Below are 17,102 nucleotides of genomic sequence, written 5' to 3' on the forward strand. Positions count from 1 at the left end.
TTATTTCAAGTATTTAAAAATTTCAGAGATCAGAAAATGAAGCAAACAATTTTTTTTTTATTTTTTTTTTTCATCAGATCAATGCGAGGACATATCCAGTGGGATACATAGACTTTACATATTCACATTCACATATTCATATTCATTTGTGAGTCCCTAGTGAGTCCCAGTCATGTGGAGTAAAGGAAGAGAATACGCTGGATGTTCCTTCCCAAATATTAATACATGTCATGGTTTTCAGGATTATTTGCAACACACTGTCCCCTGGCACCACAAAGCTTTCCTGGTGGATGCAACGAATAATGTGGTAAATCACTGCTCTTCATGGCAATTTTAAAAGTCTGCCTCAACCTACAGGGCTCCTTAAACAGTTCTGCTTTTACGTGCAGTCTGCGGGTGATGACATCAAGAGGCAATAAGTGTTTATTCTTGTTTTGGTCCGATTTCGCAACACAGGAGGCCCTTGTGTAATCATACACATTACCTTTGTCTTAGGTTTCGTTTGAATGTGCTCCTCCACTATTTCATTTTATTTATTACAAGTTGCCAGTAGAGGGCACAGACATCACACAAACCTGCTAAAGTTTAGATTTTTACTGCCAGTACAAGAAGTCCAGAGTCAGCAGAGTTGTGTACACACTTTCAGCTCTGCCCAGCAGGGCAGGACGACCTATTTATGCGTTGCAGAAAAAAATTATTTCGCAAAGTACAACTGGCTAAATTTATGCATGCACAATATTCAAAACAGTTTTAGGCGTCTAAGAAAACCTACTACGGTTAAAATGTCTAAAAGGGGCACAAGGCTGATTGTCTAAAGTTAGTCTGGTGGCTGGGCTTAAGAGGTGATACATATGTGCAGTTTATGCTGTTTTCTTCTCAATGATATGATTATTTCAACACGGGTGTCTTGTCTCCATTCGGTTAATGTAAGGACAGATTTTGAATGCATTCATTTCACCCCTCAAATATATGTACATTAATATTACATCTATGGACTAGACAGCAGGCTCTCTGGTAAGTTAGTTCTCATTTAAAATTATTTGTTGTTATACAAGTAATTAAAGGGTCTATGGGCCGCGGTATAACCAAATTTATAAACTGGCTACAGACTTAACAGTGATATCCTAAATTTGGTCAGTTTATTTTTAAACTCCTCAGGAAATGGATTGAGTAGCACGCTGTATTGAAGATAGAATGCGTATATTTTTCTATTTGTTTCCAAGCATGCAGACAAATACAATGAAGAGAAATTCTCTGAATCTCAAGGTGAAAGGAAAGCTTTTGTGGAAAAAATGGGGTTCCTCATTATGTCCAGTAGATGGAGACATTGGCCTATCCAACAGTCGCCATATCTCATGTAGTAGAAACACAATAATTCATATTTAATTTACCGTCCACTTAACTGTGTGTTGCTCAGAAAGGGGAGTAAAAGAATGCATTAACGAGGCCATTGATTTTACACACAAAAGCAGATATTTGTCGGTTTGCCACATTCATTTTAATAATTTACAAATCAATTTCAAACACCAGGAAGGAACAAAGACAGAGACTGTGCAGGCTATGTGGAGTGCAATGCTAATAACTGCCAATGTATTAAATTAAACAGAAAATAGACAAAAATTTTTAATTCATGTTATTACTCAGAAGAATGTTGATATATGTATGTATTTTTTAAAAAAACAAAAAAACAATACAGATGATTCTAGTGTTTTTAAAGGAAAACAAGGCAGTTAGAAACTACAAGTGCTACGTGTTCTCATTTATTAGACATGTGTACGACCAAACAATTCCTCCTACTGCATTTTCCCAAAAAACAAAAGCATGAGTCACAGGATATTGAAGAGCTGTACTGTCGACTATTATTGTATGAGTGCAGATGGTCAGGCTTTGACTGCATTAATTCATCTTAGGCATTCAAAACAGCATGGCACGTTTTTGAAAAGCCTGTAGTACTCCTCTTGGATCTGGAACAACAAAGAAAAAACAGCATTATATTATATTATATTATATTATATTATATTATATTATATTATATTATATTATATATTAGGTGATTAAATACCTGCGAATTGATCCAATAGAATAACCTTTATTTATATATATATATATATATGTTTACTATACTGTACTGTATTTATTTCACAAATGTTACTTTGAAACATTTTTACCAGTACATTAAACATGCATTGCTACAAACTTGGCAGTTTTATTATGTATAATATAATATAATATAATATAATATAATATAATATAATATAATATAATATAATATGTGGTCTAAATACATTTACAGAAATTCTGTATATTATTTTTTGTATATTATTATTTTGTACTTTTGCATGTCATATTATTTTATACTTTTACTCGGAAATATTGCCCCACCAGGCTGCCCAACCAAAGCCACATATTTATCATTACATGAATAAAGCCTTTAAAATGATATGAAGGAACCCAGAATGAGGATTATAAGATGTTACCTTTCGGGACAGCACACAGAGGAAGATGAAGATGAACATGCCTTGGAAAGCATTGGTGATGGTGAACAAATAGGCAGTGAGTGTCGTCTCATTGAGAATGTGAAGCACTCCCAAGGTCCAGGTGGCACCGAGCACAAACAGCAGAGCCAAGGCACCACGGGCACAGGACCTGAGGGGCACATATGTGATTTTAACACCCCACACACACCGCTGCAAAACTCCCTTTTCAATCAACAAAGAAGTCATTAGTAACTTAATACTGCAATAACACCACATGACACCTTAATAATCCACCAGATAAGGAACTTACAACTCAACTTTTAATACTTTTTGACCTACTCAACAGGAGTGGAGATAATCCTACCTGATGTTTTCATAGTGGCTGATTTCAGGCTTTTTCACAGCAGTATGCCGGTACACCTTGTAGATGATTACTCCAAAAGCCAAGAGATTAACCTTTAGTGGAAAGCGACCAAAACAAACGGCACACAGAATTGCATGAATATTTATTTTTGGGACTGTCTCTGTTTGCTGATTTTAATTAATGCTTTAACATTTTTTGTATGTTGCGAAGGCATCTGACTTTACCAGGATGATGAGACATGCAGGTCCAATGAAGCTCCATATGAAGTGGTTTTCTGTGCTCAGCCAACACCTGTAATAAAGAACATTACATTTTTGTTGACTCCTCTTTGATTATAAAACTACCTCTTCTACCTCTTTTTCAGTTATTAACTTAATTTCTGTCCAAGAGTGCAAACATCTTCAACATGTTTTATGTCCTTGTAGGCCTAGTTTAATCTAAGTTCATTTATTTTTCTTGATTCCTCAACAATGCTGAATGAGTTTGAAATAACGGTATTATACCTTTTTGTTCTGTATGTATAGAACAAAAAAACAGCTAAACTTTCTCTGGCTTACACTTTATCTGTGCCATAGTACTTAGAGCCCAGTGTTGCTGAGATGGCCACCACCACTGCTGGGCTCCCATAGCCGAAAATATAAAAGTTACGGTGAAGAAAGCCTTTGTTGTAGATGACGCCAACCACTATTAGGTACAGATGGATGCCTTCGATGCACATCCAGGCAAAGGCCGCAAGGAAGAAATAGTGCAGCAGTCCTGCAATCACAGAGCAGAAAAGCTGCCAGGAGCGAATGAGAGAGAGAGAGAGAGAGAGAGAGAGAGAGAGAGAGAGACAGAGAGAGAGAGATTTAGCCATTTTATTAAAAAATATATATTTATTAAAATATTGTATTTATATATTATAAATGCCGTACTCTTTTGTTTAACCTAATATGTGAAGACATAATGCTAATCTTTTAGCATTATGTCTGTCATGGTGACATTTAATGTTGCACAGATCTAAGTGACAGACTGTATCTAAATGAATAAAATCCGTCATTGTTCAGGTAAACAGGAGATCTGGTTTGTGCATCCTCACCTTATGTGTGTTCATGTTGATCCCCACCAGGAAAATAAACTCGGCCATGAAGAGGCTGCAGCACAGGTTCTTGTGGATGGTGGTTCTGGTGCTCTGGATCTCACTGAAGAACCAGAAGGTAAAGATGCACATGGACAAACAGATGAGGGAGATGATCATCCCCAGCTGGGTGATGCGGGTCAGGATGGTATAGTGGGCCACCAGCTGAGAAGCAAATGGAAAGGGAGGTGTTTCATTCACAGTTTCATGGTATGTTGGAGTTGTAATTTGGTGTGTTTTCTGCTTGGCATCACTTCATGTATCATAGGCATAGGCTGACGTTACACCAGTAGGTTGGTTTGGAGACATACTGGCCTCTACTGGTCCTAATAAATCAGACATGTGGTCTGCTGTCATTACAGTAAAGAGTATGTAAAATGATCATGTTTTTTTTATATCTGAAGTGACTGTTTTATGACTGCAATAAAGAAAAGCTCCTTTATGTTGACATTTAGTATAAAATTCACAGCTTGAATTCAAGAATGAACAGTGGGTTGGGAGAAAGCTCCAAGGTTTGAGTGCAAATCTCAGTTCATCTAAAAATAGTGGGTGGCTATCTCTTAAGGTTTCTTTCGTATCAAATGTATGCAGTCCGTCACCTCACTTCTAGGATCTGTCAGTCCAGACAGACTTCAGCTGTTAGGATCGGTTTTAGAGCTTCAGAAAAAACATCTTAGTCTTGTATTATATCAACAATGGTATTGATCCAAATAAAGTCACCTGTACCTACAGAGTCTAATTTTTTCAGTTAAATTTAAAGATTTAGTGTTCCTCTGAGAAAATTCTACAACTTCCTATATAGAGCTATAAAGCATTTGAAACTTTGTAGATTATCTGAAATACGTACCAGACACATACAAATGGGATCACTAAATCCTGAAGACTATAAAAAGTTGAACATTAACTGGAAAAGCATTTGAATGGAAGCAATAAATAGTCGTAAAACATTAATGTAAAAATTGTGTAAAATTAATTGATCTTAATTATATGTACATTTGGATAAAATGTCATTCAGATAGAAGTTTGAACGATTCACTAAAATGTGTAAACTCCAGATTAATGATGTGCTCTTTTCAAAGATTTGTCTCTTTTCGACTCCCTGAGAAGAGTCGGCTCTTAAGGCTTCCAAACGGCTCTCAAATGCTCCCTCATTTGGTTTCACTCTGAGCCTTGTTATGCTGATTTAGCGATTATGAAAACTATGTGTGATGCTAAGCAATTTTTCATTTGCTGCTTTCATAAAATCCTTATTTTTATGCATTTTTTTTTTCTCGTCCAAAAATACAATTACTATTGTTTAATATTTTAGTCAAAGCTTTAAATTAACTACAGCAAACAAATGAAATAAATACAGACTCTTCCTGTTCACTACAAAGCATCAGCTCTTATTCACAGATAGGAGACCCAGCTCGGTGATAATAAAAATCTCTATAAACTATTTAAAACTATGGAGGACCACCTTTGCACTGGTACTGTTGTACTTTAATTTTTCACTTACATTGGCGCGCCCAGAGGACATGAGGATGGCAAAGTGTGTGAGGTGATTGCAGGAGCAGGTGGTTGCATTGCTGCTGACGTGAAGCGCCTTGCAGCCGTGAGTGGCCCAGTGGCCCTGCAGGCTGTCCGCCTCGTACTCCCAGAAGGCACACTTCGTCACATCAGCTTTAGTATCTATGGGCTTCAGGGGATGGAGAGGAACAAAGATGCTGTTAACTGTGGATTCTGCAGTTTTTATTAGTTTTTGCAGTGCAGTTATTTGGGAAGGCATATCAGTGGGAGGTTAAAACGGGTAAGAGTGAACTGTATGCAACGACATAAACTATGCAACATATGCCAGACATTATGTTTCAAATCTTTAAATTTGTGGTCTGTATTGATTCACTATTTTGGCTTTTGGCATCATTGGCATTTCTTTTTCACTTGAAGGTGCTGACAGTATCATGACTTTGTTCAGTTGTCCTTTAACTAGTGATTCTTACGAACCACATTAGTAGTAATATAATAGTACAAACAGATAACATATCTATGGTATGATTTGTTTATCTTTATATTTGTGCTCATACATTTAGTGTAACATTTGTTTCTATAATTTAGATATTATTTTTTTTTTTACTTTTTTCCCATCAAATAAATGAGGAAAAAATAAACAACCCAAAAAATATCTCTTCTCCAAAAGTGTCTGCATGAAAATAGAGCCCGAATTATTGATTGTTGGTCTTTAAAGGCAATTTGCAGAGAATTTTCACTGCTCAACATAAATCAACACCTCCTTTGTTAGGCGTAAACCTCAAGGGGCCCACAAAAATAATGATTTCTCCTTCTCATACATTTTAATTATCTTAAAAGAAAACACCAGTACATTAACTTTTAGGGTTATTTATCTCATTACCCCACTTTTCCCCATCATCTCTTTTGTGTTTCCTCTACCGTTTCCCCTTAAATGAAAGGTCATCGCCAAGACGCACAGAGCGAAATCCTAGAATTTCATGAAAAACTTCACACAGAGCGCTAACTGTTCCTCCCATGTGACTTTGTTTAAATTTGACTTTAATGGAAACTCTGGCAGTTAGTGGATTACTGCCACACTCAATCTGGAAATAAGGAAGGTATTCCTCTCAACAAAAGCAACACAATGATGGCTCCAGAATAACAAGGATAAATGTGATGAAATAATGAAGGGTGAGCTGAACATGATCCTATTAGTTGGTAAAAGCCAAATGATTCAGAAACTTCAACTGAGTTTAAAGTAGCAATACAGTGAACTCAACATAGGAATATGGACATTATCAGGAAATATCTGGAATACACAAGATGACAAAGAGTAATAGAATAAACGCCCATCAGTACTAACAGGGACAGATTTTTTGGCACAGAAACATTTACTTTTTGAAGCAGTGCACATTTAGAAGCTGTACTGTATATATGTATTCAGTATGTATGTATTTACATCCAGTCAGGCCCGGAAATATTTGGACGCGACACATTCTTCATGATTTGAGCTCTGTACTTTACCACATTGGATTTGAAATGAAACTACTGAGATGCAATGGAAGTGCAGACTTTCAAGTTAAATTCAAGTGGTTAAACAAAAATATCCTATTAAATCCTATGACCTAAGGAATAGCAACCATTTTTAAACAACATCTCCTTATTTCAGGGGCTCTAAAGTAATTGGACAAATTAACATTACTATGAATAAAATAAGTATTGTTGAGTGTCCTTCGCAGGCAATGACTTCCTGAAGTCTGCAACCCATGGACATCAGCTAATGCTGGGTTTCCTCCTTTACGATGTTTTGCCAGGCCTTTTCAGTATCACTATGTCCTCATATGCAATATTACAATGTCACTCTTAATTGAATCCATGCTTCACATTGTTTATTGCCGTACCAAATTTGCTATTTTACATTTTTTGCATATTGTTGTTTACATATTTTTTTTTATATATTAGTTCATCTCACTTTTCTGAAACTGGCAGCAGGCAGGCCATTGCACACAACATACTGCTTTTGCTCACCCACTTTTGTTCTTTAAATTTATGGACGGCTCTTTGCCCTCCTAATTGACCCGCAGGGATAAATTTTATTTATTTATTTTTTGATTCTGATTAACTTCATCTGTCTTTAGTTGTTCCTTGTTTGTGGGTCTTTCTGCCTGAAGTCTTGTCTTAAACAAGTGAAATGCGTGATTGACAGGTTTGAAATCTGGTGATAGACTCAGACATTGCAGAATATTCCACTTCGTAGGCTTAAAAAAATCCTGGATTGCTTTTACAGCATGTTTTGGGTCATTGTCCATACTGTGAAGCGCTGTCCAATACACTTAGCATTTGGTTGAATCTGAGCTTTAGAATTTATTCGGCTCTTTTTTTCCCTGTCACATCATCAGTAAACACTAATGACCTAGTGCCACTGGATGTCATGCTTGCCCATGCATTGCAATGCCACCACATGTTTGCATTTGCTTTGGATCATGACCTGTTTCAAGCGTTCTGCATACTTTCTTCTTCCCATCATTCCCGTACAGGTTGATCTTAGTGTAACCCTTGTGGTATAATAGTTCAGAGGTTAAATAGTGAAACCGGTAATTGCAGTTCAAAAGAAAGAATAATGTTGTGAAGTTTCAATATGCGGTGTAGTTTCGAGTTGTGGCCACCAGGTGGGGATCGCAAATCGAGCCGCTCCAGTCTCTGCCGCGGGCGAAACAGTTCCAGTTACTTTTCTCTTTTGGCGTGCATGCAGTTTCGGAAGAATTGGTTTGGGGTTGGTGCAACAGTGGTCTCCGGGTAAGTTAGTAGCTCGCTAAGTTTTGCAACGGAAAATGAAAGCCGTAGTGACCAATACATTAACGAGTGCATTAGTCTCTGTGTAGTGTTGTTGTGAGGTGTTTGGTGGCCGTCCGAGAGTGTGCATCGGTGTGTAGAAGGTAATGCTAACGGCGTTAGCCGATTGCTACACTACTCCAGCCTCAATGTGGTGACAATGAAGAATTAGTTGTTTTTCTTTTTTTTTATTGTTTTTTTTTTTTATTATTATTATTATTTTTTTTAATCTCGTTTAAGCAGTGTATAAAAGGAGAAGGGGCATTGTCCCTTCCAACCAGCTTTAGGTTTACGTGGCGTCTTGTGTAAGTTTATTTTCATTCAATGTCCTGTACTGAAGTCAATGATTTAAGTGGGTGATTAATGTATTGTTTGTAATATGTAATCAGTCCCACTACTGCTGAATTTTTTACAGATATTTTCTTTATTTGCCTGTGAATAATACCTGTTGGGTAATTCTACTTGAAAAAATGAATGTACAAAAACACAGACCTAGTTTGTGTCCTGTTACTGATATTCTTTTTGAGACTGATTGGTTTCCACCTTGTGGTGAACCCTCTGTATTTACTCTCACAAAGTCTAATGGTTATTGTAGACTTGGGTACTGATACACCTACTTCCTGGAGAATGTTCTTCACTTGGGTGGATGTTGTGAAGGGATTTTTCATCACCATGGAAAGAACCCTGTGATCACCCAGGCCCTTTTGAGTTCCTGAGCTAACCAGTGGGCTCTTTTTTTCCCTGAGTGTACCAAACTGATGATTTGGCCACATTTCAGCTATCTGTCTGACGCATTTTGTCTTTTTTCAGGCTAAAAGTAGTTTCATACTTTCATTGAGTTCTTCTTTGACTGCATGTTTGGGTTCACAGCAACAGCTTCTAAATGCAAATGCTGCACCTGGAATCAACTCCAGACCTTTTCAGGATTCAGGATTCAGGATTAATGAGGGAATAGCCCATGCAGCCCATGTAATAGCTTTTGAGTCATCTATGTGTGTGTGTGTGTGTGTGTGTGTGTATATGTATATTGCGTGGGACATTCCCTATATATGTAGATAGGAAGAGTCCAGCTATGGACAACAGTGCAACTATACAGAAGTCTGTATAGTCTTTACCTCAGTGTGTCTCAGAGTGAAGGTGACATGGTCAAGTTGGTAAACGTCAGCAGGTTTGATGGCTGCTGCTATGACTTGGGAGTTGACAGTGATTTCCCCTGTTCCTGCATACCGTGAGTAGTCAGTGACACCTGGGTCACTGCTCGGCTTCAGGATGTCACTGATGCTGTCATATCGCACAAACACCACTGACACACTTCCTGATGGACAAAAAGAAAAAAAAAAAGAAAACGTCAGGAGGGAGTGAGACTTATTGGATTTTTCAGTGAACTCTCGTGGTTGTAAATTATTAGTTTGGATATGTATCAGAAACAACCAACTGTTCAGTGTACATTTACTTGTAAAATGTATTTATTTGGTTGCTTGAAATTATAAAGAGGAGTTCACAAGGCAGTTACTTTACGACATCCAAATATGATCTCATGTCTTGTTTGTTGCGCTATATGTCATGTTTAGAACAAAACAGAAAAGATTCATAGAAAAGGGTGTTGTGTAATAAATAAATACTTGCAATACAGGGAAAGGGTTAGTCAGCGACATTCTTGGAAGTATATAACCCTAGTCGCTTTACCGTTTCTGTCCTCCTCTGGTCTTGGTTTCGGTGTTAGATTTATATAATCTCCTCCCATGGTAGCAGACAGATTGGCTTTTGTGTGACGAGCATCAAACGTGAACAGTTTTAATTCTGTGGTTGAGGATTAAAAAAAGGTATCAAGGAAATTAAAGGTATGAAAATGACAATTATCCAAAAACCTCACTTTCCTGCACGCAGGTGGGAATAAATTGCAGGATAATTTAACATAATTTGAGTGTCTGTAAGAGCTCTCTGTGAGTTAATAATGATCTTACCCATCTCGGTAGCTCTGATTCTGAGCTCAGTAGGGGTTTTGTAGCTCTTGGCCAAAGACAGAGCACTTTCTTCAACAGCGTGCAGCAGTTTGGTGATGGTATGTTCACGTCGCTCTTCTTTCATTCTGCTCCAAGCCACCAGTTCGTCTTTCTCCACCAGGTTGTTTACCGCTTTCACTAGTTTCTGTTTGGAAAAAAATATATTCAGCATGACATGTGTACAGCTTGTAATCTATGGCTGTACTGTGATATGTTTTTAATTAGGTGAGGTTAGAGCACAGTGTTTACATTGGTTTGGTATTTCAGTAATTAAAGGATATGATGACGCTTCTGCTTTATTGTGCAATGGAAAGGTCAGTGGGCAACACTGGTGCCCGATGATTGTTAAATTTTAGGGAAACTTTTCAGTAGTTTAGTAAAAATATTATTTAAATGTTTCACAACATAATATTCCATTGCATCTTCACTGTACAGCTGTACTGTACAAGAAGAAACTGGACTGTATGGGGTGCTATTTCTTTCTTAGTTCAAAGCATAACTGCAGAGCAGGCAGAACTTCAACTGTTGACTGAGATACAAGAATGGTAAACAAAGATTACTGAAAGGGTTGAGTTGATGGCAGATGGTTTGACAGCGTAATCCTTCTCTCCAGCAGCCAGTGTTGATACGGATTGACTCAGGACTTCAACATATGCGATCACTTCCACTGAGGTAAGTTCGCCAGACGTCTGGTTGGCAATTTCTTTCAGTAGGCTATGGGGCTCTGTGAGGTTGCTCATCTAGAAAGGGAAAGAAGTATTTGTAATCAAATATGTCAGAGAGTAAGAGTCTTGAATTATGTCAGATTTTCATGGCTTACTAAAAGGCCAGTGTGCAGGATTTATGGGACTCTATAGCATAATTATGCTTTCACAACCCTATAATGGCCTGTAACTAAGAATTTCCTTCAGATTAGAATGATCCTTTCATGTCTACGCAGGGAGTGGGACGTCTTCCACTGAGACCACCAAGTTTCCCAGTATCCCAGCATGGTCAAACCAAGCAAAGCCCTTTTTGACTAACACAGAACTTGTTTGGTTCACATTCATTCATCCATTTTGACACAGTTGACACGGTCCACAGTTACACAATTGCTGCTCGTCAGCAAAAACACAGAAATGTTCCTTTTTCTCTAGAAAACGTTTCACCTTTTATCACTGCAGTGGCACTTAAGATTGTCCTATACACTTGGAAAAGGAGTATTCCCTTGGTTTTGAAAACACAACCTCTGGTTTATACACTGGTCCTTTAATTAATGCTTAACTGTGTGTTCATTTTTGTGCGATACAGACAATGGAATGACCAAATGTGGCAATTATTAATATTTTTTATATATATTAAGCATTTATGTGGCTTTGCCTCAAACTCACAACTGTGCATATTTAGCAAGTTGATTATTCACTATAGTGGCAAAAATAGTTTGTCATTATGAAACAGAAACAGTTTTCCTACAGGAAAGATCTACCTACAGCAGCACCAGCAATTTAAATATATATAACACTTGCAAACAAGTAGTGTTAATGCTTTGTTTTGTTTTTTGCACTGGTTGACATAAATATAAAATAGAATATATTCCTTCACATGCTATGCTTCCCTGGAAAATACACACAATTTAATGCTGTAAAACCCCAAATGTTCTTCTTTCTAAACATAAATACATGGATTGTGTCTTGTACCATTCAGTTTTGCCGTTGGGCTCCTGAGCCCATGTAGAGTATGTGTAGGTATAGTCACCTAACCAGAGACTGCTTCATGAGAACATTCCAGGGAACAGTGGGTGACACAAACCATGATTGTACATTCTAGTCATAAAAATACTACATTTGGCTGTGGATGCTATACAAATACTGTACATGTTAGTCCTGCACGGTCCTAAACTGCTGCTGTTCCTCTTCTTGTCTGTAGGTGGCTAAAGAAGTGAGGTAAGGTCCAGCGATGCAGCTCTGAAACTGCTGGTGCTGCAGGTTGAATCATGGCCAGTGTTGTGTGTCCTTGTTATTGTACAATATAGTTTCAGTTTGTTTAATCTCATCTTCATTCTCTCCAACAGAGGGCAGCGTCTTCATATCTATTTTAACCATATTTGGCGGGTGTCCAAGGAGTGGTACTTACATATTCGAGTGTTTTGTTGACAGTCTGTGTCATGCATCCAATGTTGTCATGGCAGTATTTTTGGGGATGCTCTGAAAAACAACCAGTTGCCAAAGTATCACTTTAATTTACTTCAGTGATTTCACCAGGATGAAAGTTGCTACAAAACAGCTGCACTGGCATCACATCACATCTCTCTGTTAGTCATCAGCACTGCTTAAAACTGAAGTCAGGATTGCACCATTTACTTGATGTATTGCATAATAGACTGGATCTGAACCCCAAAATGCTTAAATTGGCTGTGCTTATTGTGTTTGTTTGACTGGTAAAGAACAAAAAAAAGGAAGAAAAAGATGAATGTCCTTGAACGTGAGCACCAGGGTGAGTGTGTTGTGTGTTAGCGTGTTTGCGTGCTTCTCCGTCCTCATACCGACCTTTACATGTTACACTTTCAGTTGGATGAAAGTGCTTAACGCCTGACGTTGGGATGTAATCACGCTGACACGTGCAATAGAAAGACCCATTCGTATTATGGCAGTGTGAGTACGGTCCACACTTCTTCTGTTCTGACTTGCATTCATCAATATCTGAAAGATGCAAATGAAGAGTTCAGCTCCACTATGGCAACACAATTTGATTTGTGTGATGTGAAGTGATGCTCTCTTAACTCAAATTCTGGCTGACAAACCTCGCACACAAACATCTGTCGTATTTCTCCCTTGAAATACTGATACTAGTAATCTAATAAGCGAAAATAAGGAAAACAGTCTAATATTATTGCATGCATGTTACACATTCATAAATCAACTTCTAAAATAAGATACATGTTTCTAAATCTGTGTTAAACCGGTGTGACATTCTATTAGATATCTGCAGCAATATTTCATTCTGCTGCATGGGGGGAGAAAGGTGCTGTTCTCTTGTGGTGCAAAATAAGCAAAAGATCTCAGATGGTTTCTCACAGCAGCAGATGGGAAGGAAGTAAAAGGTCGAGGGAAAAAATCACCTCCATTATATTAATCCTCTGTACAACGAAACAGAACGGGTACTGTGTCACACACACTGTAAGTGATATTTGCGTGTGAGGTGCTCTGACAATACATGCTACACATTTGAATCATTTTGTAACAGAAACACATTTCTGTAAACGTAATTGCAAGCAAATTCAACGAGACATTACCGATGCATTCAGTGCCATCGTTGGTCTGGAACTGGTCTCGTCCCGTTGATGTGTATCCAGATTTACATGTGCAGTTGTAGCTGCCCTCTGTGTTGTTACAAATCCCCCTGTCCCCGCAGATATTAGTCACATTGTTGCACTCGTCGTCATCTGTGGTGAAAAAACAAGGATGGAACTTAAACCTGGTGAGTTCAGAATAAAATAAGAAAAAAACATTGATGTAGGCTTGAAATCTTTATAGTCTCTTTAGAAAATGAAATCGTATGAGCTAAGGAAAAGAAGCATCTTTGCAGATTTAACTGGATGGTAGTAACTGGATGGCACATTAATGAGTAGAAACAAGTAGGAAAGTCCTAGACCTATTCCTAATTTTGGTTTCAAATTAAAATTCAGGGAAATGTATTTAGATGTAAAAAAAATAAATAACTTGACACTACTTCTGTTTTAACTCATACATTTTGCAAGGGGCCTGACAATACATAACAGAAATGTGGCAACTGTGAATTTGTAAATGGAAATGAGAAATGACAAAGCCTTTTGTGCATGTAAGTGTGTCTCCCTCTCAGCATGCTCAGAAAGTTGGAGGTGCTGTGACAGGAAATGTAAATCTTGTAAATCATGGCTCTCCTTTTTTAAGAACAAATTAGTTCCCATTCGACTTATAAACTGTAATGCAAGATGACTCAACCATCGTAGTGAAACTGCTTCTTTGACAGCAAAATGTTAATCCTTAATGATTAACTTAAAACCCTAAAATCACCATCATATGCTGTAAAGGCCATGGAGACAGCATTTCTTGACATGAACATCTGTTTTCCACAAACAAGTATTCCAACATCATTTAGAGTAACAGTTGGAACTCAGAAAATCAAAACATTCACCCCATAAATCTTTTTTTCTATCATACAGGTGTAGTTTTGGTGACTGAGCGCCACAGTAACTGTCACATTGAGTAACTCATTGAGTATAACTCTTGATTCAGATCATGGGCCCTGGTGTGGAGTTGAACTTGATTAAGCTTAGTTGTGTTGTCTTGGGCCACCAGTCTTGATTAAAACCTCGGATAGCTATAACTTACATGGAGATTTGATTGTTTTCCTTATTTTGTGATCGCTGAGCAGCTGTTTGTGCAGGATTCACAGCACTTCCAATATTTTTGACTCGTTTACGGATGCCGATTTCAGAAAGTGCTGTCCCAGCTTCATTTCCAAACACACCTTCCGTCTCCGGTTCCCCTGGTTTATTGGAAATGACCTGGTAAGACTTTCCACTGTTGTTTTTCGCTTGTCTAGGTATGATGAACGCTCTGTTCTTCCTCTCGTCTGCACCTTTTGCACAAATGCTGTGCAGCAAGGGAAATCCTCTTCTCCGATGGGGGAGGTGAGTATATTCAAGGAGGAAATACCTCCATAACACACGGGACACTTAAACTGTCACTGTCGCACAAACATGTCACCCATGAATTTTATGATTTCACTTTGATGTCTTTGATGCTTGTACTTCAAGCATAGAATCCATCTGCTGTGTTGTCACTTTGCAGTTAAAAATATGTTGGTGATTAATTTATTAGTTGTAGTTGTAAGTGGTTTCTCTGAGTTTATTGCCATAATTATAGTTTTGTTTAACTTGGTTGTAATGTAAGGACAGTTGATAAAGCAGATAACTCACACATTAATAACTTCATTTTAAAGAAAACATGTTTCATCTACTTTACTGTTGTATTCCTCACATTTTAATTGACTTTTGGGATATGTAAGCTGCGCTGTGTCAGGTTAGTCAGGAAAAGTCAATTGTTCCAGGAATTCTACACAGCCCAGAAGCATGGCAGGAGAAACAATGCTAACTGAAAGGCAAGGCCCGCCATTAAAACATGTTGCCAATAAAGCTGTTTTGTGGCTGTTTTGTAAATTTAAGTCCAGACTACCACAGCTGGTCTATCCAATCCAAACGGTTGACCCAGAAGTGCACAAGAGCAGAAGTTGTTCAAATTACTTACACTAATTGTCTTCTTCTTCCAGCTTATTTAATCATCAAGCACATTTACACAAAATGAGCTGGAAGAAAGTTTTCACGTACTTAAAAATCTTTAAAGGAGCTGATTTGCTACTTTGGACTGTGGACTTCTTTGAGTTAAATGGAGATAAGTGATTCCAAAAGAACAGCTCTGTACAGATCGTGATGATTTCTGCAAATAACCACAGATAATCCCTTTTTAAGTCTTGAGAAAAACTCAACGTGTTTTTGTCATCATCTTAGGAGCTTAAGAAGATTCTTAAGAAGCTTTGCAATGACTAGTGATTACTTTTATCATCTTCCATCCAAATTATTTTGCACTGCTCAGTCAACTCATTAGACTTAAAAATGTTGCATTAACCCTCCCCTGTCCAAACGTTAGCCTACTACTTTACTGTGTAAAACTATGAAGAGCGGACACAAGCAACAAAAGGTCTCCTAAAATAGAAGAGGCGTTCTTGGCAGCTACGCACACGGCTCAGTGTATTATTGCATCATTGAGGATAATATGTTGGTGGATTTGTGAGTTCATATTTACCACTGCAAAAAGTTGTTCCATCTCCGGTATATCCTTGCTTACAGAAGCAGGCATTTGATCCATTCAGGGCCTTACATGTCGCAAATTCGTGACAAGAATTGCATATGTCAGAAAGGCTGCTTGGGTCCATCAGACTTGAGAGCCATGCTGCGTAGACACAAGAGACACGGTGTCTGGGTTAATTTTATCCCAAGACATTAATATTCCAAACCATTTAGTGATACGGCTTTTTATTGAATTTCTGAGGATCTGACGTTCCAAAATATCCTACTCCTTGGCTGTGTTAACCTGTTATATAACAGCAGCACTGTCAGTAAAATAATCCACCGAACATGGGTTAAACTATTGACTATATTTTAGATAGCAACACAAACATACTGGTTTCAGTTCAATTTATATTATAGTTTTAAATGATTTAAGAACTTAATTAATAGCAGTTAATACCAATGGATACCAAATAAACAGAAACATATATATATATATATATGTCTAATAATTAAGTCACTTGACACTCTATAGTATAGATAAGTCCACATACCTGTCAAAAGTAGAAGTTTCATTGGTGACTTGCGTAAAGACTCCATAATGGTGTTGGGACTGGATTTTACTTTCAGCACAGACTGTGGTGGGCTGGCTGGTGACGTAGTCCATTTCCTTGCATCAGGTTTCCTGTTTCCCTAAACCTGGCCCTTCCTGTCCTGATCTTTAATCTGCCTTCACAAACACTCGGCCCGGTCCCTTCACCAACCACACAGGGTCCTACGTGCACTCTTCTCATCTGTCTCCATTTTACCTCAAATATAAAAGGAGTTAGAGCAGCATTCAGTCATTTTTTTTGTCAACACATTGACTTTTTGTTGCCATTTTGGAAGCCTCTGTGCCATTGTTCTCACTTGAACATGTACAGTAGGCTATGTAAACACAGGCCAAAACAACACATTGACTGAAGGACGACCCCCTCCCTTCCGCAGAGGACTGTACACAAATTTACACACACAT

The 17,102-nt window shown here is 37.9% G+C and overlaps 1 protein-coding gene across 1 annotated transcript; it reads right to left on the reverse strand.

The window, feature by feature from the left end:
• Positions 1-1,475: 1,475 nt before the first annotated feature.
• adgrl4 (adhesion G protein-coupled receptor L4) lies at positions 1,476-16,808 on the reverse strand. The gene is made up of 16 exons (XM_047588039.1): positions 16,642-16,808; positions 16,104-16,250; positions 13,553-13,702; positions 12,807-12,959; positions 12,394-12,464; positions 10,842-11,021; positions 10,243-10,426; positions 9,965-10,078; positions 9,394-9,593; positions 5,457-5,636; positions 3,920-4,123; positions 3,399-3,619; positions 3,066-3,132; positions 2,842-2,933; positions 2,478-2,646; positions 1,476-1,964 (listed from the first exon to the last, which is right to left on the reverse strand). The coding sequence occupies exons 1-16, from the start codon at positions 16,685-16,687 to the stop codon at positions 1,902-1,904; spliced, it is 2,241 nt and encodes a 746-aa protein (XP_047443995.1). The 5' UTR covers positions 16,688-16,808; the 3' UTR covers positions 1,476-1,901.
• Between the last annotated feature and the right edge of the window lie 294 nt (positions 16,809-17,102).

The sequence above is a fragment of the Mugil cephalus genome, chromosome 6 (genome assembly GCF_022458985.1).
Source record: "Mugil cephalus isolate CIBA_MC_2020 chromosome 6, CIBA_Mcephalus_1.1, whole genome shotgun sequence".
Lineage (NCBI taxonomy): Eukaryota > Metazoa > Chordata > Actinopteri > Mugiliformes > Mugilidae > Mugil > Mugil cephalus.